Source organism: Salmo trutta, chromosome 30 (genome assembly GCF_901001165.1).
Source record: "Salmo trutta chromosome 30, fSalTru1.1, whole genome shotgun sequence".
In the NCBI taxonomy this organism is placed as follows: domain Eukaryota; kingdom Metazoa; phylum Chordata; class Actinopteri; order Salmoniformes; family Salmonidae; genus Salmo; species Salmo trutta.
Window position 1 is genome coordinate 3,549,970 of NC_042986.1, and position 21,759 is coordinate 3,571,728.

At 44.1% G+C, this 21,759-nt stretch overlaps 1 protein-coding gene across 2 annotated transcripts in view; it reads right to left on the reverse strand.

The window, feature by feature from the left end:
* Positions 1-21,759, reverse strand: part of LOC115168965 (phosphatidylinositol 3,4,5-trisphosphate-dependent Rac exchanger 1 protein-like) — a 139,886-nt gene that overhangs the window by 42,151 nt on the left and 75,976 nt on the right. For both annotated transcript variants that reach the window (XM_029724538.1, XM_029724539.1), the window contains 4 exons: positions 20,541-20,590; positions 12,771-12,846; positions 12,599-12,671; positions 3,919-4,064 (listed from right to left, as the gene is read on the reverse strand). In XM_029724538.1, coding sequence (XP_029580398.1) covers positions 3,919-4,064; positions 12,599-12,671; positions 12,771-12,846; positions 20,541-20,590 — 345 coding nt within the window. The remainder of the gene's footprint in view (positions 1-3,918; positions 4,065-12,598; positions 12,672-12,770; positions 12,847-20,540; positions 20,591-21,759) is intronic.

Sequence of the window (21,759 nt, forward strand, 5' to 3'; positions counted from 1 at the left end):
CACTATGCTTTGACAGACTGTTAGTTGTTCGTTTTCGTATTTTGTTATTTTTGTATGTTCATTTTTGTAGTGAATAAAAATCAAGATGAGCATTCACGAACCTGCTGCGTATTGGTCCACATTTTCCGATGACGATTTCGTTATCTCGTCAGAGGACGAAGACAACCGTGACACATATGTTTGAGAAATTGAAGTTATAGCATTTTTGAGGTTTGTATTTCGCGCCCCGCGATTCCACTGGCTGTTGATTAGGGTGGGACGCAAACGTCCCACTGGCCCAGAGAGGTTAACAAACTATAGTTTTGGCAAGTCGGTTAGGACATCTACTTTGTGCATGACACAAGTAATTTTTCCAACAATTGTTTACAGACAGATTATTTAAATTATAATTCACTGTATCACAATTCCAGTGGGTCAGAAGTTTACATACACTAAGTTGACTGTGCCTTTAAACAGCTTGGAAAATTCCAGAAAATTATGTCATGGCTTTAGAAGCTTCTGATAGGCTAATTGACATCATTTGAGTCAATTGGAGGTGTACCTGTGGATGTATTTCAAGGTCTACCTTCAAACTCAGTGCCTCTTTGCTTGACATCATGGGAAAATCAAAAGAAATCAGCCAAGACCTCAGAAAAAAAATTGTAGACCTCCACAAGTCTGGTTCATCCTTGGGAACAATTTCCAAACACCTGAAGGTACCACGTTCATCTGTACAAACAATAGTGCGCAAGTATAAACACCATGGGACCACGTAGCCGTCATACCGCTCAGGAAGGAGACACGTTCTGTCTCCTAGAGGTGAACGTATTTCGGTGCAAATCAATTCCAGAACAACAGCAAAGGACCTTGTGAAGATGCTGGAAGAAACAGGTACAAAAGTATCTATATCCACAGTAAAACGAGTCCTATATCGACATAACCTGAAAGGCTGCTCAGCAAGGAAGAAGCCACTGCTCCAAAACCGCCATGAAAAAGCCAGACTACGGTTTGCAACTGCACACGGGGACAAAGATCATACTTTTTGGAGAAATGTCCTCTGGTCTGATGAAACAAAAATAGAACTGTTTGGCCATAATGACCATCGTTATGTTTGGAGGAAAAAGGGGGAGGCTTGCAAGCCAAAGAACACCATCCCAACCGTGAAGCACAGGGGTGACAGCATCATGTTGTGGGGGTGCTTTGCTACAGGAGGGACTGGTGCACTTCACAAAATAGATGGCATCATGAGGCTGGACAATTATGTGGATATATTGAAACAACATCTCAAGGCATCAGTCAGGAAGTTAAAAGCTCTTACATCTAGACGTTCCGCTAGCGGAACACCTGCTCCAATATCCAATGATGGGTGTGGCGCGAAATACAAACTCCTCTAAAATCCGAAAACTTCCATTTTTCAAACATATGACTATTTTACAGCATTTTAAAGACAAGACTCTTGTTAATCTAACCACACTGTCCGATTTCAAAAAGGCTTTACAGCGAAAGCAAAACATTAGATTATGTCAGCAGAGTACCCAGCCAGAAATAATCAGACACCCATTTTTCAAGCTAGCATATAATGTCACAAAAAACAAAACCACAGCTAAATGCAGCACTAACCTTTGATGATCTTCATCAGATGACAACCCTAGGACATTATGTTATACAATGCATGCATGTTTTGTTCAATCAAGTTCATATTTATATCAAAACCCAGCTTTTTTACATTAGCATGTGACGTTCAGAACTAGCATACCCCCCGCAAACATCCGGTGAATTTACTAAATTACTCACAATAAACGTTCACAAAAAACATAACAATTATTTTAAGAATTATAGATACAGAACTCCTCTCCTCTATGCACTCGCTATGTCCGATTTTAAAATAGCCTTTCGGTGAAAGCACATTTTACAATATTCTCAGTAGATAGCCCAGCCATCACGTCCTGCCATTTAGACACCGACCAAGTTTAGCCCTGACCAAACTCCGATTTACTATTAGAAAAGTTTGATTACCTTTGGTGTTCTTCGTCAGAATGCACTCCCAGGACTTCTACTTCAATAACAAATGTTGGTTTGGTTCAAAATAATCCATAGTTATATCCAAACAGCGGCGTTTTGTTCGTGCGTTCAAGACACTATTCGAAGTGTAAATAAGGGACACGCGCATGACGCATTTCGTGACAAAAAAATTCTAAATATTCCATTACCGTACTTCGAAGCATGTCAACTGCTGTTTAAAATCAATTTTTATGCCATTTTTCTCGTAAAAAAAGCGATAATATTCCGACCGGGAGTGGTGGTTTTCGTTCAATGATAAAACATGGAGTCCACTCGTGCACGAGCCTGAGTCTCACAGTACTGTGACCAGCCACTATCCAAACGCGCTACTTTTTTTCAGCCAGAGCCTGCAAAGCCACGATTCAGCTTTTTGACGCCTTCTGAGAGCCCATGGGAGCCGTAGGAAGTGTCACGTAACAGCAGAGATCCCCTGTAATGGATAGAGATAATCAAGAAGGCCAAGAAATTGTCAGACAGGGCACTTCCTGCATGGAATCTTCTCAGGTTTTGGCCTGCCAAATGAGTTCTGTTATACTCACAGACACCATTCAAACAGTTTTAGAAACTTTGGAGTGTTTTCTATCCAAAGCTAATAATTATATGCATATTCTAGTTTCTGGGCAGGAGTAATAATCAGATTAAATCGGGTACGTTTTTTATCCGGCCGTGAAAATACTGCCCCCTAGCCATAACAGGTTAAAGCTTGGTCGCAAATGGACAATGACCCCAAGCATACTTCCAAAGTTGTGGCAAAATGGCTTAAGGACAACAAAATCAAGGTATTGGAGTGGCCATCACAAAGCCCTGACCTCAATCCTATAGAAAATTTGTGGGCAGAACTGAAAAAGCGTGTGAGAGCAAGGAGGCCTACAAACCTGACTCAGTTACACCAGCTCTGTTAGGAGGAATGGGCCAAAAAGTACTGTACAGTATATGCTTTAACATTTGGATAATAAAGCATTTAAAGCATTTTGAAGATAAGCCACCTGCATTTGTTTATTAGGCTACTATGCAATCTGACAAGTAAACATAGCCTACAATACATATTGTAGTAAACATGGAAATGTGGGCACGAGGGACACCAGGGTTCAATTCCCTGACAGGGAGGAAGGAGTAGGCTGTCCTTGTAAATAAGAATTTGTTCTTAACTGATTCCATATGTGTTATTTCATAGTTGTGACGTCTTCACTATTATTATACAATGTATAAAATAGTAAAAATAAAGACAAATCCTGGAATGAGTAGGTGTGTCCAAACCTTTGACTGGTACTTGCTTATTTAATTAGATTAATATTATGGTGTTTCTACTCCAAGAAAAAACGAAAAACCCTCTGGGTTTCCGTTAGGATGGAACGGAAAATATGGCGCTGTACAACATGATGGTCGACAGTACAGTACTGGGCTATTTAGCTTAAGAATCCCAATGTCGTGTGGGCAAGGCACACGGAAGACCGGGGTTCAATTCCCCGAAGGGGAGGAAGGAGTAAGCTGTCCTTGTAAATAATCATTTGTTTATAACTGACTTGCCTAATTAAATAAAGGTTACACTAATAGCATAACATAGTAAGAGCAAAAGAATCAGTAAGAGCAAAATAATCCTAACATAAAATAAAATAATAAAAACCTCAGTGTAACAGTTTTAGTAAGTAACACTAAAGTCGTGCACAATTATCAGTTTCTATTTAGGCTTATGTCGCCAATTTATTGTCAGAGACACAGTAGGACCCAAAAGCATAATCAGTCCTCTAACTCCCCCTTGCGCTGGTCTGGAGCAATGAAGTGGTGACGCAGGATACCGTACTAAACCACAAATTACCTCCAAATCCCGCGGCATAAGCTCGCAACTTTTAAAGGAGGAACCACTGTAATTGCACTCACCACTAGGGACTTGACCAGGATGTTCTCGATGAGCTTGAAGTCATTGCGCTGCAGCTGCTTGCTCTTGGAGCTGGTACCCTCCATCTCCTCGTCGGCGTAGAAACGGAAGAACTGTGACTCGTCTTTGAACTCGGTCTTCTCCAGGACTGTGACAAAGAAAGGGAAAGTGAGAAAGGGTGGAACTGAAGATAAATGTGGGTCACTTGAAAAAATCTTTAAGTTGAGTCTGCATCTGAAAAGGAACGTCACCCTATTCCCTATGTTGTATTTGTATTTATTATGGATCCCCAAGGCAGCAGCTACTCTTCCTGGGGTCCGGCAAAATTAATGTAGTTCTACAATTTAAAAAAACATTACAATACATTCATTACAAAATTCACAACACACTAGGTGTGTGCCCTCAGGCCCATACTCCACTACCACATATCTACAACACACAATCCATGTTATCATGTGTGGGTATGCATGTGTCTGTGCCTATGCTTGTGTTGCTTCACAGTCCCCGCTGTTCTATAAGGTTTATTTGTATCTGTTTAAAAAAAAATCTGATTCTACTGCTTGCATCAGTTACTTGATGTGGAATAGAGTTCCATGTAGTCATGGCTCTACATAGTACTGTGAGCCTCCCATAGTCTGTTCTGGACTTGGGGACTGTGAAGAGACCTCTGGTGGCATGTCTTGTGGGGAATGCATGGGTGTCTGAGCTGTGTGCCAGTAGTTTAGACAGACAGCTCGGTGCTTTCAACATGTCAATACCTCTCACAAATACAAGTATTGATTAAGTCAATCTCTCCTCCACTTTCAGCCAGCAGAGATTGACATGCATATTATTAATATTAGCTCTCTGTGTACATCCAAGGGCCAGCCGTGCTGCCCTGTTCTGAGCTAATTGCAATTTTCCTAAGTCCCTCTTTGTCACCTGACCACACGACTGAACAGTAGTCCAGGTGTGACAAAAATAGAGCCTGTAGGACCTGTCTTGTTGATAGTGCTGTTAAGAAGGTAGAGCAGCACTTTATTATAGACAGACTTCTCCCCATCTTAGCTACTGTTGCATCAATATGTTTTTACCATGACAGTTTACAATACAGGTGTCACGTCCTGACCAGTAGAGGTTGTAGTTGGGTCAGGACGTGGCAGGAGAGAAGTGTGTGTTCTGATTGTTTCGTTTATTTTGGCCGTGTGACTTCCAATCAGGCACAGCTGTAGAGGGTTGTGGCTGATTGGGAGTCACACATAAGTAGCCTACTTTTCATTTGGGGGTTGTGGGTAATTGTTCTTGTTACAGTGTTTGCACCTGACAGGACTGTGTTGGCTGTCAGTTTGTTTTTGTAATTGTATAGTGTTTCATTAAATACATCATGAACACTAACTCCACTGCATTTTGGTCCACTCTCTCTAAAGACAGCCCTTACAGAATTACCCACCAAACCAGGACCAAGCAGCGGAGGAGGAAGGAGCAACAGGAGTACAGCTTGATGGACTCATGGACATGGGAACAAATCCTGCACGAGAGGCAGCCCCAATAATTTTTTTGGGGGGGGCACACGGGACAGTCGGAACCAGAGCCAGCCGGGTTGACATTGGAGGTGAGCGAGACGTACGAGGCAGAGACTGTGATGGAGTTAATGGGGAAATTAAAGGAGAGAGAGATGAGGGAGCTGCTAGTTTGGTGCATAAGGCACGGCATTCGCCCTACGGAACGTGTCGTGGAAATGATGTCACCTGAGGCAGCTCTCCATACTTGTCCTGAGGTGCGTGCTGGTTGTCTGGTGAAGACTGTGCCTGCGCCCAGAAACAGGCCTCCTGCATGTCTTCCCATCCTGGTCAAGCCCGTGCCTCCTCCACGGACCAGTCCTCCAGTGGGTCTCCCCATCCTGGTCAAACCCGTGCCTCCTCCACGGACCAGTCCTCCAGTGGGTCTCCCCATCCTGGTCAAGCCCGTGCCTCCTCCACGGACCAGTCCTCCAGTGGGTCTCCCCATCCTGGTCAAGCCCGTGCCTCCTCCTCGGACCAGTCCTCCAGTGGGTCTCCCCATCCTGGTTCATCCTGTGCCTCCTCCAAGGACCAGTCCTCTGGTGGATCCCTCCACCCTGGTCTCTCCTGTGCCGCCTCCTCAGACCAGACCTCCAGCGGGTCTCCCCAGCCTGGTGAGTCCAGGGCCTGCGCCCAGAGCCAGGCCTCCCTCATGTCTCCCCAGCCTGGTGAATCCTGCCCTCCGGCGCAGCCAGAGTGGCCCGCCTGCCCTCCGGCGCAGCCAGAGTGGCCCGCCTGCCCTCCGGCGCAGCCAGAGTGGCCCGCCTGCCCTCCGGCGCAGCCAGAGTGGCCCGCCAGCCGGGCGCAGCCAGAGTGGCCCACCAGTCCTCCGGCGAGGCCAGGGGCGCAACCTAAGTGGGCGACGCCAAGGGTGCAGCGGAGGCCACGTCCCGCACCTGATCCACCTCCAGGTTAGGTGGGGTGTAGCACAGTGCCGTCGTTGACGGCAGCCACCCTCCCTTCCCTCCCTTATTGTTTAGGGGGGGAGAATTTTTTTTGGGGGCGTGGATTTTTTTGGGTTTCAGTGTAGGTGCATTCGGGGTATGCACCTTTGAGGGGGGGGGGGGGGGTACTGTCACGTCCTGACCAGTAAAGGGTGTAGTTGGGTCAGGACGTGGCAGAAGAGAAGTGTGTGTTCTGATTGTTTCGTTTATTTTGGCCGTGTGACTTCCAATCAGACACAGCTGTAGAGGGTTGTGGCTGATTGGGAGTCACACATAAGTAGCCTACTTTTCATTTGGGGGTTGTGGGTAATTTATTGTTACAGTGTTTGCACCTGACAGGACTGTGTTGGCTGTCAGTTTATTGTTTTTGTAATTGTATAGTGTTCTGTTTCATTAAATATATCATGAACACTAACTCCGCTGCATTTTGGTCCACTCTCTCTAAAGACAGCCTTACAACAGGGTTAATCCAAGCAGTTTAGTCACCTCAACTTGCTCAATTTCCACATTATTTATTACAAGATTTAGGTTTAGGGTTTAGTGAATGATTTGTCCCAAATACAATGCTTTTAGTTTTAGAAAAATTTAGGACTAACTTATTCCTTGCCACCCATTCTGAAACGAACTGCAGCTCTTTAAGTGTTGCAGTCACTTCAGTTGCTGTAGTAGCTGACGTGTATAGTGTTGAGTCATCCGCATACATAGACACACTGGTTTTACTCAAAGCCAGTGCATGTCGTTAGTAAAGATTGAAAAAAAGTAAATCGGCCTAGACAGCTGCCCTGAGGAATTCCTGATTCTACCTGGATTATGTTGGAGAGGCTTCCATTAAAGAAAACCCTCTGTGTTCTGTTAGACAGGTAACTCTTTATCCACAATATAGCAGAGGGTGTAAAGCTATAATACATACGTTTTTCCAGCAGCAGACTATGATCAATGTCAAAAGCCTCACAGATGTCTGACAAATCAGCCCCCACAATAATCAGTCATTTGTGTAAGTGCTGAGCTTGTTGAATGTCCTTCCCTATAAGTGTGCTGAATGACTGTTGTCAATTTGTGTACTGTAAAATACAATGCTATCACAATTTTTCCAAAAACTTTACTAACTGTTGCAACAGGATGATTGGTCAGCTATTTGAGCCAGTAAAAAGGGCTTTACTAGACTTTTGCTTCTCTCCAGGCCTGAGGGCACACACTTTCTAGTTGGCTTAAATTTAAGATATGGCAAATATGAGTGGCAATATTGTCCGCCATTATCCTCAGTAATTTTCCATCCAAGTTGTCAGACACAAGTGGCTTGTCAATGTTGACAGACAACAAATTAAAAAGGACAATTAGTCTTTCATAATTTGGTCAGATATACTTGGATGTGTAGTGTCAGCATTTGTTGTTGGCATGTCATGCCTACATTTGCTAATCTTGCTAATGAAAAAATCATTAAAGTTGTTGGCAATATTAGTTGGTTTTGTAAAGAATGAGCCATCTGGTTCAATGAACGACGGGGCTGAGTTGACCTATTTTCCCCAAATTTCATTGAAGTTGTGTAACGGCCGTCGTATGAATTGGACCAAGGCGCAGCGGGTTGAGTGCTCATTTTGACGTTTATTTTAAATAACCACGAACACTTCACAAAAACAAGAAAACGGACGACAACATAACAGTTTGCAGGCTAACCCTAGCAGTGCAAAACAACCTCCCACAATTCCCAAAACAAACACTCCTAATTATAGGACCTTCAATCAGAGGCAATGAAAGACAGCTGCCTACAATTGAAGGCCCCAACCCCAATTACCTACACATAGAAATGACTAGACAGAACATAGAAATACACTAACATAGAACAATGACAAAAACCCCGGAACACATAAACCAAACACCCCTCTACATACACACACACCCCGAACCATATAAAACAAATACCCCCTGCCACGTCCTGACCAAACTATAATAACAAATAACCCCTTTACTGGTCAGGACGTGACAAGGTGCTCCAAAGCTTTTTACTATCATTCTTTATGTAATGTATCTTTATTTCATTGTGTAGTTTCTCCTTTTTATTCAGTTTATTCACATGATTTCTCAATTTGCAGTACGTTTGCCAATCGTTTGTGCAGCCAGACTTACTTGCCATTCCTTTTGCCTCATCCCTTTCAACCATACCATTTTTCAATTCCTCATCAATCCACAGGAATTTAACAGTTTTTACAGTCATTTTCTTAATGTATGCATGCTTATTAGTAACTGGAATAAGCAATTTCATAAATGTGTCAAGTGCAGCATCTGTTTGCTCCTCATTACACACCACGTACCAACAAATATTCTTTACATCAACAACATAGGAATCACTACAAAATATATGTATGACCTCTTATTAGGCCCAGCCGTTGGAACTTTGGTTTTCCTAGATATGGTTACTAGATTGTGATCACTACATCTGATTAATCTGAATACTGCTTTTAAGCACATTTCTGCAGCATTTGTAAAGATGCTATCAATACATGTTGATGATTTCATTCCTGTGCTGTTTGTAACTATCCTGGAAGGATGAATGCGCGACCCGGGCTGGCAAAATTCTGAATCATAGTTTCGTTTCTATAGACAGAAACTAAAACAGGAAACGCCCGTGCTCAGGTCTGTTCAACTCTGGACCGACCTATCTGATTCCACGCTTCAAGATTGCTTTGATCACGTGGACTGAGATATGTTCCAGATAGCATCGAACAACAACTTTGATGAATACGCTGATTGGGTAAGCGAGTTTATTAGCGAGTGCATCGGAGATGTTGTACTCACGGTGACTATTAAAACCGTCCCCAACCAGAAACCGTGGATTGATGGCAACATTCGCGCAAAACTGAAAGTGTTAACCACTGCTTTTAATCATGGCAAGGCGACCAGAAACATGACCGAATACAAACAGTGTAGCTATTCCCTTCGCAAGGCAATCAAACAAGCTAAGCGTCAGTATAGAGACAAAGTAGAGTCGCAATTCAACGGCTCAGACACGAGAGTTATGTGGCAGGGTCTACAGTCAATCCTGGATTACAAAAAGAAAACCAGCCCCGTCGCGGACACCGATGTCTTGCTCCCAAACAAACTAAACAACTTCTTTGCTCGCTTTGAGGACAACACAGTGCCACTGACACAGCCCGCTACCAAAACCTGCGGGCTCTCCTTCACCGCAGTCAACGTGAGTAAAACATTTAAACATGTTAACCCTCACAAGGCTGCTGGCCCAGACAGCATCCCTAGCCACGTCCTCAGAGCATGCGCAGACCAGCTGGCTTGTTTACGGACATAATCAATCAATCCCTATCCCAGTCTGCTGTTCCCACATACTTCAAGAGGGCCACCATTGTTCCTGTTCCCAAGAAAGCTAAGGTAACTGAGCTAAATGACTATCGCCCCATAGCACTCACTTCCGTCATCATGAAGTGCTTTGAGAGACTAGTCAAGGATCATATCACCTCCACCCTACCTGACACACTAAACCCCCTCCAATTTGCTTACCGCCCCAATTGCTCCACAGACGGCGCAACCACAATCACACTGTTCTAACCCATCTGGACAAGAGGAATACCTATGGAAGAATGCTGTTCAGTGATTACAGCTCAGCATTTAACACCATAGTACCCTCCAAACTCGTCATTAAGGGGTCTCGACCCCACCCTGTGCAACTGGGTCCTGGACTTTCTGATGGGCCGCCCCCAGGTGGTGAGTGTAGGAAACAACATCTCCACCCAGCTGATCCTCAACACTGGGGCCCCACAAGGGTGCGTTCTCAGCCCTCTCCTGTACTCCCTGTTCACCCATGACTGTGTGGCCATGCACGCCTCCAACTCAATCATCAAGTTTGCAGACGACACTACAGTGGTAGGCTTGATTACCAACAACGACGAGACGGCCTACAGGGAGGAGGTGAGGGCCCTCAGAGTGTGGTGTCAGGAAAATAACCTCACACTCAACATCAACAAAACAAAGGAGATGATCGTGGACTTCAGGAAACAGCAGAGGGAGCACCCCCCTATCCACATCAACGGGAGAGTAGTGGAGAAGGTGGAAAGTTTTAAGTTCCTCGGCGTACACATCACTGAAATGGTCCACCCACTCAGACAGCGTGTTGAAAAAGGCGCAACAGCGCCTCTTCAACCTCAGGAGGCTGAAGAAATTTGTCTTGTCACCAAAAACACTCAAACTTTTACAGATGCACAATCGAGAGCATCCTGTCGGGCTGTATCATCACCAGGTACGGCAACTGCTCCACCCACAAGCGTAAGGCTCTCCAGAGGGTAGTGAGGTCTGCACAACGCATCACCGGGGGCAAACTACCTGCCCTCCAGGACACCTACACCAGCCGATGTCACAGGAAGGCCAAAAAGATCATCAAGGACAACAACCACCTGAGCCACTGCCTGTTCACCCCGCTATCATCCAGAAGGTGAGGTCAGTACAAGTGCATCAAAGCTGGGACAGTGAGACTGAAAAACAGCTTCTATCTCAAAGCCATCAGACTGTTAAACAGCCATCACTAACATTGAGTGGCTGCTGCCAACATACAAACTCAATCTCTAGCCAATTTAATAATTAAAAATTGGGTGTAATAAATGTATCACTAGTCACTTAAACAATGCCACTTTATATAATGTTTACACACCCTACATTACTCATCTCGTATGTATATATTGTACTCTATACCATCTACTGCATCTTGCCTACGCCGTTCGGCCATCACCCATCCATATATTTATATGTACATATTCTTAATCATTCCTTTACACTTGTGTGTATAAGGTAGTTGTTGTGAAATTGTTAGATTACTTGTTAGATATTAACAATATCGCATTAACATCGGCTAACCATGTGTATGTGACCAATAAAATTTGATTTGACTGAAAACCTGAACCAGGTTGCAGGCACTGGTTACAGTTTGAAGCATTTTCTGTAGTGGGCAGCTTGATGAAAGTCAGTCAATTTTTAAATCGCCCAGAAAATATACAATACCATTCAAAAGTTTGGGGTCACTTAGAAATGTCCTTGTTTTTGAAAGAAAAGCACATTTTTTGTCCATTAAATGATCATCAAATTGATCAGAAATACAGTGTAGACATTGTTAATGTTGTAAATGACTATTGTAGATGGAAACGGCTGATTTAATGGAATATCTACAAAGGCGTACAGAGGCCCATTATCAGCAACCATCACTACTGTGTTCCAACGGCACGTTGTGTTAGCTAATCCAAGTTTATCATTTTAAAAGGCTAATTGATCATTAGAAAACCCTTTTGCAATTATGTTAGCACAGCTGAAAAACGCTGTGCTGATTAAAGAAGCAATGCAACTGGCCTTCTTTAGACTAGTTGAGTATCTGGAGCATGAGCAATTGAGGGTTCAATTATAGGTTCAAAATGGCTAGAAACAAAGAACTTTCTTCTGAAACTCGTCAGTCTATTTTTGTTCTGAGAAATGAAGGCTATTCCATATGAGAAATTGTCAAGAAACTGACGGTCTCGTACAACGCTGTATACTACTCCCTTCACAGAACAGCGCAAACTGGCTCTAACCAGAATAGAAAGAGTGGGAGGCCCCGGTGCACAACTGAGCAAGAGAACTGTCTGCCCGCCTCCGTCCGTCTGACTGTCTGCCTGCCCACCCACCTCCGTTCATCTGCCCGCCCGCCCGCCTCTGTCCGTCTAACTGTCCGCCCGCCTCCGTCCGTCTGACCGCCCGCCCGCCTCCGTCCGTCTGACTGTCTGCACGCCCGCCCGCCCACCTCCGTCCGACTGCCCGCCTCGGTCCGACTGCCCGCCCGCCTCCGTCCGCCCGCCTCCGTCCGTCCGCCCGCCTCCGTCTGTCCGTCCGCCCGCCTCCGTCCGACTGCCCGCCCGACTCCGTCCGTCCGACTGCCCGCCCGACTCCGTCCATCCGTCCGACTGCCCGCCTCCGTCCGTCCGACTGCCCGCCCGACTCCCTCCGTCCGACTGCCCGCCCGTCCGTCCGACTGCCCGCCCGTCCGTCCGACTGCCCGCCCGTCCGTCCGACTGCCCGCCCGTCCGTCCGACTGCCCGCCCATCCGTCCGACTGCCCGCCCGCCCACCCGACTCCGTCCGTCCGACTGCCCGCCCCCGTCCGTCCGTCCAACAGCCCCCCTGCCTCCCTCCGTCCGTCCGACTGCACATGACGTCGGTGTGTGTTGTACTGACCATGGTGCATGAAGCCGTTGTTGCACAGTCCGACCCCCATTGTCACCGCGTCCTCACGTGTGGAACAATCACCCTTGGAAACAGAATGAAGCAGTCACAATTAAGTCACCTGTTTACTTGTTGTTTTCACCTTGTTGACACAGTGGGGAGCGTGTGTGTGTGTGCACTGTACCTGTGACAAGAGCCAGTCCACCAGTTTGCTGGCAGGCAACACAGACTTGAAGGTTTTTAAATGGTAGTCTCTATCCCTGTAAGTGAGAAGGAGATGGGCGAGTAAGGATATGGTTTCATCAAACACACATTCAAGCAAATCAGGTGCACACAAACAATCACACTTCCAAGACAGTGGCTGGCGGTTCTAGGATTTTTTTTAATGGGAAGGCCAAGGGGGGACAACCAGCAAATTGTACCACAAATAGCTTAACTACGATGCATTGTACTGAATAACGGTTTCAACTGTTTGTATATGCCCCTAATCTATTCAAATACAGTTTAAGTTAACATACACTTAGGTTGGAGTCATTAAAACTTGTTTTTCAACCACTCCACAAATCTCTTGTTAACAAACTATAGTTTTGGCAAGTCGGTTAGGACATCTACTTTGTGCATGACACAAGTAATCTATCCAACAATTGTTTACAGACAGATTATTTCAATTATAATTTACTGTATCACAATTCCAGTGGGTCAGAAGTTTACATACACTAAGTTGACTGTGCTTTAAACAGCTTGGAAAATTCCAGAAAAAAATGACTTTAGAAGCTTTTGATAGGCTAATTGACATCATTTGAGTCAATTGGAGGTATACCTGTAGATGTATTTCAAGGCCTACCTTCAAACTCAGTGCCTCTTTGCTTGAAATCATGTGAAAATCAAAAGAAATCAGCCAAGACCTCAGAAAAAATGGTAGACCTCCACAAGTCTGGTTCATCCTTGGGAGAAATTTCCAAATGCCTAAAGGTACCACGTTCATCTGTACAATAGTACGCAAGTATAAACACCATGGGACCACACAGCTGTCATACCGCTCAGGAAGGAGCAGCGTTCTATCTGCTAGAGATGAAGTACTTTGGTGCGAAAAGTGCAAATCAATCCCAGAACAACAGCAAAGGACCTTGTGAAGATGCTGGAGGAAACAGGTACAAAAGTATCTATATCCAGAGTAAAACGAGTCCTATATCTACAAAACCGGAAAGGCCGCTCAGCAAGGAAGAAGCCACTGCTCTAAAACCGCCATAAAAAAGACAGACTACGGTTTGCAACTGCACATGGGTACAAAGATTGTACTTTTTGGAGGAAAAAGGGGGAGGCTTGCAAGCCGAAGAACACCATCCCAAACGTGAAGCACGGGGGTGGCAGCATCATGATGTGGGGGTGCTTTGTTGCAGGAGGGACTGGTGCACTTCACAAAATAGAAGGCATCACGAGGAAGGAAAATTAACTTCTCTAGGATAGGGGGCAGTATTTTGACGTCGGGATGAAAGGCGTGCCCAAATTAATCTGCCGGCTTCTCGGGCCCAGAAGGTAGGATATGCATATTAGTAGTAGATTTGGATAGGAAACACTACGAAGTTTCTAAAACTGTTTGAATGATGTCTGTGAGTATAACAGAACCCATATGGCAGGCAAAAACCTGAGAAAAAATCCAACCAGGAAGTGACTTGTAGTTTTTCTATCTAATCCCTATTCAAACTACAGTGACTGTGGGGTCATTTTGCACTTCCTAAGGATTCCATTGGCTGTCAACAGCCTTTAGAAACTAGTTTCATCCGTCTACTGTTACTGGGCAGAGAATAGGAGCTCAGTCAATCAGTGGACTGCCTGGGACCAGTGAGTTGTTTACTGCGCAGGCACATTTGGCACGCCGCTCCTTCTTTTAACTCTGTAATGAATACGCTATTGTCCGGTTGGAATATTATCAACGTTTCATGTTAAAAACACCCTAAGGATTGATTGTAAACATCATTTGACATGTTTCTACGAGCGGTAATGGAACTATTTGACTTTTCGTCTCTGGTTCTGCGCTCTCGCGTTATGCCTTTGGATTAGTGATCTGAACGCGTGAACAAAACGGAGGTATTTGGACATAAATATGGAGTATTTCGAGCAAAAATAACATTTCTTGTGGAAGTGGGAGTCATGGGAGTGCATTCCTACGAAGATCAGCAAAGGTAAGGGAAGATTTATAATACTAATTCTGAGTTTAGTTGACTCCAGAACTTGGCGGGTAACTGTATAGCTTGCTTTGATGGCTGAGCTCTGTACTCAGAATATAGAAAAATGTGCTTTCGCCGAAAAGCTATTTTAAAATCTGACAGTCAGTGGCGCGACCGTGATTTACCATTCTGATAGTGTCTAGAACGCACGAACAAAACGCCGCTGTTTGGATATAACGATGGCTTATTTGGGACCAAACCTACATTTGTTATTGAAGTAGAAGTCCTGGGAGTGCATTCTGACGAAGAACAGGAAAGGTAAGACCATTTTTCTTATAGGAAATGTGATTTTGGTGAAGGCTAAACTGGGTGGGTGTCTAAATAGCTAGCCCGTGATGGCTGGGCTATGTACTTAGAATATTGCAAAATGTGCTTCATCCGAAAAGCTATTTTAAAATCGGACATATCGAGTGCATAGAGGAGTAATGTATCTATAATTCTTAAAATAATTGTTATGCTTTTTGTGAACGTTTATCGTGAGTAATTTAGTAAATTGTTAGTAAATTCCCCGGAAGTTTGCGGGGGGTATGCTTTTTCTGAACGTCACATACTAATGTAAAAAGCTGGTTTTTGATATAAATATGAACTTGATTGAACAGACATGCATGTATTGTATAACATAATGTCCTAGGTGTGTCATCTGATGAAGATCATAAAAGGTTAGTGCTGCATTTAGCTGTGGTTTGGGTCTTTGTGACATTATATGCTAGCTTGAAAAATGGGTGTCTGATTATTTCTGGCTGGGCACTCTCCTGACATAATCTAATGTTTTGCTTTCGTTGTAATGCCTTTTTGAAATCGGACAGTGTGGTTAGATTAACGAGAGTCTTGTCTTTAAATAGCTGTAAAATAGTCATATGTTTGAGAAATTGAAGTAATAGTATTTCAAACGTTTTAAAAATCGCGCCACAGGATTCAACTGGCTGTTACGTAGGTGGGACGAATTCGTCCCGCCGGTCCCATAGAGGTTAAGGAGAATCTTATCTTTAAAATGGTGTATAATACTTATGTTTGAGAAATTTGAATTATGAGATTTTTGTTGTTTTGAATTTGCCGCCCTGCTATTTCACTGGCTGTTGATAGTGTGTACCGCGGGTGGGACGCTAGATGTCCCAGAGAGGTTAATGTGGATATATTGAAGCAACATCTCAAGACATCAGTCAGGAAGTTGAAGCCTGGTCGCAAATGGGTCTTCCAAATGGACAATGACCCCAAGAATACTTCCAAAGTTGTGGCAAAATGGCCTAAGGACAACGAAGTCAAGGTATTGGAGTGGCCATCACAAAGACCTGACCTCCATCCTATAGAAAATTTGTGGGCAGAACTGAAAAAGCGTGTGGGAGCAAGGAAGCTTACAAACTTGACTCAGTTACACCAGCTCTGTCAGGAGGAATGGGCCAAAATTCACCCAAACTTATTGTGGGAAGCTTGTTGAAAGCTACCCGTAATGTTTGACCCAAGTTAAACAATTTAAAGGCAATGCTACCAAATACTAATTGAGTGTATGTAAACTTCTGACCCGCTGGGAATGTGATGAAAGAAATAAAAGATGAAATAAATCAATCATTCTCTCTACTATTATTCTGACATTTCACATTCTTAAAATAAAGTGGTGATCCTAACTGACCTAAGACAGGGAATTCTTACTAGGATTAAACATCAGGAATTGAGAAAAACTGAGTTTAAATCTATTTGGCTAAGGTGTATGTAAACTTCCGACTTCAACTGTAAATCCATTTGAAAATGAACATATGGAAAATATTCAAGTTCCATACATGTCCAGCTCACTGGCATTTAATAATGATCAACCTTTGAAAGCAGCATAAATTATGCAATGGAATGATAGTCCTAGCAATGTGGTTGGAACCTGGAAACCCTCTAGAATAACACCTTTATAATAAAGCATTGCATGTATTATCATTTGCCGGAGACATTAGTAAAAAAATCATCATACCACACAAATGACCGAAATGACGAGCCACTCTAACGCTGACAAATAATAGTGGTTTTAGCTATATTGTTACATAACAGTAACGGCATTTTTCAACATTGTAGCACAACCAAGTTTCTATACTAAAAAATATAAACGCAACATGCAACAATTTCAAAGATTTTACTGAGTTAAGGTTCATTATGTGAAATCAGTCAATTGAAATACATTCATTAGGTAATACAGATATGCATCTGTTGGTCACAAATACCTTTTAAAAACATTTGCCTCAGGATCTCCTCATGGTATTTCTGTGCATTCAAATTGCCATTGATAAAATGCAATTGTGTTCATTGTCCATAGCTTATGCCTGCCCATACCAGAAACCCACCATGGTGCACTCTGTTCACAACGCTGACATAAGCAAAGTGCCTCTGTGTCTGTCTCTGTGTCCAAGTGTCCGAGCGCCTCTGTGTCTGTCTCTGTGTCCAAGTGTCTGAGCGCCTCTGTGTCCAAGTGTCCGAGCGCCTCTGTGTCCAAGTGTCCGAGCGCCTCTGTGTCCAAGTGTCCGAGCGCCTCTGTGTCCAAGTGTCCGAGCGCCTCTGTGTCCAAGTGTCCGAGCGCCTCTGTCTACAGTGGGGGAAAAAAGTATTTGATCCCCTGCTGATTTTGTATGTTTGCCCACTTACAAAGAAATGATCAGTCTATCATTTTAATGGTAGGTTTATTTGAACAGTGAGAGACAGAATAACAACAAAAAAATCCAGAAAAACGCATGTAAAAATGCATTTTAATGAGGGAAATAAGTATTTGACCCCTCTGCAAAACATGACTTAGTACTTGGTGGCAAAACCCTTGTTGGCAATCACAGAGGTCAGACGTTTCTTGTAGTTGGCCACCAGGTTTGCACACATCTCAGGAGGGAGTTTGTCCCACTCCTCTTTGCAGATCTTCTCCAAATCATGAAGGTTTAGAGGCTGACGTTTTGCAACTCGAACCTTCAGCTCCCTCCACAGATTTTCTATGGGATTAAGGTCTGGAGACTGGCTAGGCCACTCCAGGACCTTAATGTGCTTCTTCTTGAGCCACTCTTTTGTTGCCTTGGCCTTGTGTTTTGGGTCATTGTCATGCTGGAATACCCATCCACAACCCATTTTTAATGCCCTGGCTGAGGGAAGGAGGTTCTCACCCAAGATTTGACGGTACATGGCCCCATCCATCGTCCCTTTGATGCAGTGAAGTTGTCCTGTCCCCTTAGCAGAAAAACACCCCCAAAGCATAATGTTTCCACCTCCATGTTTGACAGTGGGGATGGTGTTCTTAGGGTCATAGGCAGCATTCCTCCTCCTCCAAACACGGCGAGATGAGTTGATGCCAAAGAGCTCAATTTTGTCTCATCTGACCACAACACTTTCACCCAGTTGTCCTCTGAATCATTCAGATGTTCACTGCCAAACGTCAGACGGGCATGTATATGTATTCTTGAGCAGGGGGACCTTGCGGAAGCTGCAGGGTTTCAGTCCTTCATGGGGTAGTGTGTTACCAATTGTTTTCTTGGTGACTATGGTCCCAGCTGCCTTGAGATCATTGACAAGATCCTCCCGTGTAGTTCTGGGCTGATTTCTCACCATTCTCATGATCATTGCAACCCCACGAGGTGAGATCTTGCATGGCGCCCCAGGCCGAGGGAGATTGACAGTTCTTTTGTGTTTCTTCCATTTGCGAATAATCACATCAAATGTTGTCACCTTCTCACCAAGCTGCTTGGCGATGGTCTTGTAGCCTATTCCAGCCTTGTGTAGATCTACAATCTTGTCCCTGACATCCTTGGAGAGCTCTTTGGTCTTGGCCATGGTGGAGAGTTTGGATTCTGATTGATTGATTGCTTCTGTGGACAGGTGTCTTTTATACAGGTAACAAGCTGAGATTAGGAGCACTCCCTTTAAGAGTGTGCTCCTAATCTCAGCTCGTTAACTGTATAAAAGACACCTGGGAGCCAGAAATCTTTCTGATTGAGAGGGGGTCAAATACTTATTTCCCTCATTAAAATGCAAATCAATTTATAACATTTTTGACATGCGTTTTTCTGGATATTTTTGTTGTTATTCTGTCTCTCACTGTTCAAATAAACCTACCATTAAAATTATAGACTGATTCTTTCTTTATCAGTGGGCAAACGTACAAAATCAGCAGGGGATCAAATAATTTTTTCCCCCACTGTAAGTGTCCGAGCGCCTCTGCGTCTAAGTGTCCGAGCGCCTCTGCGTCTGTCTGTCCAAGTGTCTCTGTGTCTGTCTGTCCACAGTATGTATGTATGTATGTATGTATGTATGTATGTATGTATGTATGTATGTATGTATGTATGTATGTATGTATATATATATATATATGTATATATGTGTATATATATATATATATATGTATATATGTATATATGTATATATATATATATATATATATATATATTATATATATATATTATTTTACTGCTCTATGGATGTAATTATTGTTTGGATAACCTTATTTATTAGTGGTGCAGGGGTCTAAGGCACTGCCTCTCAGTGCTAGAGGCGTCACTACAGACACCCTGGTTCAAATCCAGGCTGTATCACAACCGGCCGTGATTGGGAGTCCCATAGGGCGGCGCACAATTGGCCCAGTCGACCGGGTTTGGCCGGGGTAGGCCGGGGTAGAATTTGTTCTTAACTGACTTGCCTAGTTAAATAAAGGTTAAATAAAAAAAAATTATAGATTTTTAGATCGATTTTTTGTTTTACTCTTTATGCGATGCGCAATGCAGAGAAAGCCGGAAGATGACTGATCGTTTAATTACCATAGTGAATTATTGTAATGTTTGTTTATGGGTCAATTAATCCCATAAGGGATGGGTTGCCAATTGGCGATTTGACACAAAAATAAAATATCTGTCATTCATTCATTGCTAATAGCACTTTTCGCTAGTGCTCAAAGCATGCCATTCCATGAGAAGCATTTATTGTTCAACTCGCAGGCCGGTTTTGGTAGTTAGGGGCAAGTCCTACCATCTAAACCAGACCCTTACTGTAAGAAAAAGAATAAGCGATTCAGGAAGCACTGAAAGGATGTGGTTGGTTGGCACGTGACGGGCGGAAACCGTCGACATTGTGTTTGCTCATAAATCTCACTGTGGTGACTAAGTACAGTGTGTTTCTGCAAGGCCCTACTATGTGAACAATGACAAATTAACCCAAATGTAATGTTAAGCCACAGTGTAGCACCCTCTATACGACCATACAACCTCGGGTTCGTGGTTAGTCGTCACACTAAACCTTTTGGAAAACCAAAATCTGTGTTCTTAAAACCTTGTGCCTTGCCAGTCAACGGTTGGCATTCTGAACTGGCAGATTTGTTTTCACTAAACTGCATTGTAAATACCAAATGGGTCCAACATTGTTACATAATGACAGGGTGACCAACATATTTTTATCAGTGTGACATTTTCACAAACCCATTCTGTTAAGTGTGAGACAGACGCCCTGGCGACACCAATCAATGCCCCAGAGGGAGAGGCGGCGGTAGAACCGAAGCAGTGTGTGTGTGTGTGTGTGTGTGTGTGTGTGTGTCTGTGTGTCTGTGTGTGGAAGAAGGAAGAGAGATAAGATGGACAGGGGGAAGAAGAAAGATGAGAAGGAAGAAACAAAGAGTAGGCAGAGAAAGAGGGGTAGGAGGAGGAAGAGGGGGAGGCAGAGGTGGAAAGGAGAAGAAATGGGGGAAGAGTAGGAGGGGAGGAGGAGAGAGGGGGAGGAGGGATACCTACTTGGCGACAGGGGTATACAGGCTGTGCAGACGACAGTAAAGCCTCACGCCCTACGAGAAGTAGAGAGAGAACAAGTTTTGAGTCATTGTATCCTCAACAGGCAACCCTCAAAATCAGGGGCAAACTCTAACTTCTATTTAAGTCAAATTTGACCTTGTCTCCTATTGACATCACTGCATGACTTGGTGAACATTTGACTTAAGAAGAAGTCAGGATTCCCCTGAGAGTCCAAAAGCAGAAGCAGTGCTGTAGGATGTTGGCTAGAGACACCTGGTGGAAGTTGACTTCTTACTTATAGTTCGCGCAACAAAACATGAGTCAGTCAGATGTGTTCAAACATCACTTAAGCTCTGATCTCGTAACAACTCTTGCCCTCCCCAAGTCCTACATCCCACAACTACTTTTCAGATGACTATTTATTTATGGCTTTGGTGCAAACAAGCACTCTTTCTGTTTTTCATCTTGATATACTGCTCAAAAAAATAAAGGGAACACTTAAACAACACATCCTAGATCTGAATGAAAGAAATAATCGTATAAAATACTTTTTTCTTTACATAGTTGAATGTGCTGACAACAAAATCACACAAAAATAATCAATGGAAATACAATTTATCAACCCATGGAGGTCTGGATTTGGAGTCACACTCAAAATTAAAGTGGAAAACCACACTACAGGCTGATCCAACTTTGATGTAATGTCCTTAAAACAAGTCAAAATGAGGCTCAGTAGTGTGTGTGGCCTCCACGTGCCTGTATGACCTCCCTACAATGCCTGGGCATGCTCCTGATAAGGTGGCGGATGGTCTCCTGAGGGATCTCCTCCCAGACCTGGACTAAAGCATCCGCCATCTCCTGGACAGTCTGTGGTGCAACGTGGCGTTGGTGGATGGAGCGAGACACGATGTCCCAGATGTGCTCAATTGGATTCAGGTCTGGGGAACGGGCGGGCCAGTCCATAGCATGAATGCCTTCCTCTTGCAGGAACTGCTGACACACTCCAGCCACATGAGATGTAGCATTGTCTTGCATTAGGAGGAACCCAGGGCCAACCGCACCAGCATATGGTCTCACAAGGGGTCTGAGGATCTCATCTCGGTACCTAATGGCAGTCAGGCTACCTCTGGCGAGCACATGGAGGGCTGTGCGGCCCCCCAAAGAAATGCCACCCCACACCATGACTGACCCACCGCCAAACCGGTCATGCTGGAGGATGTTG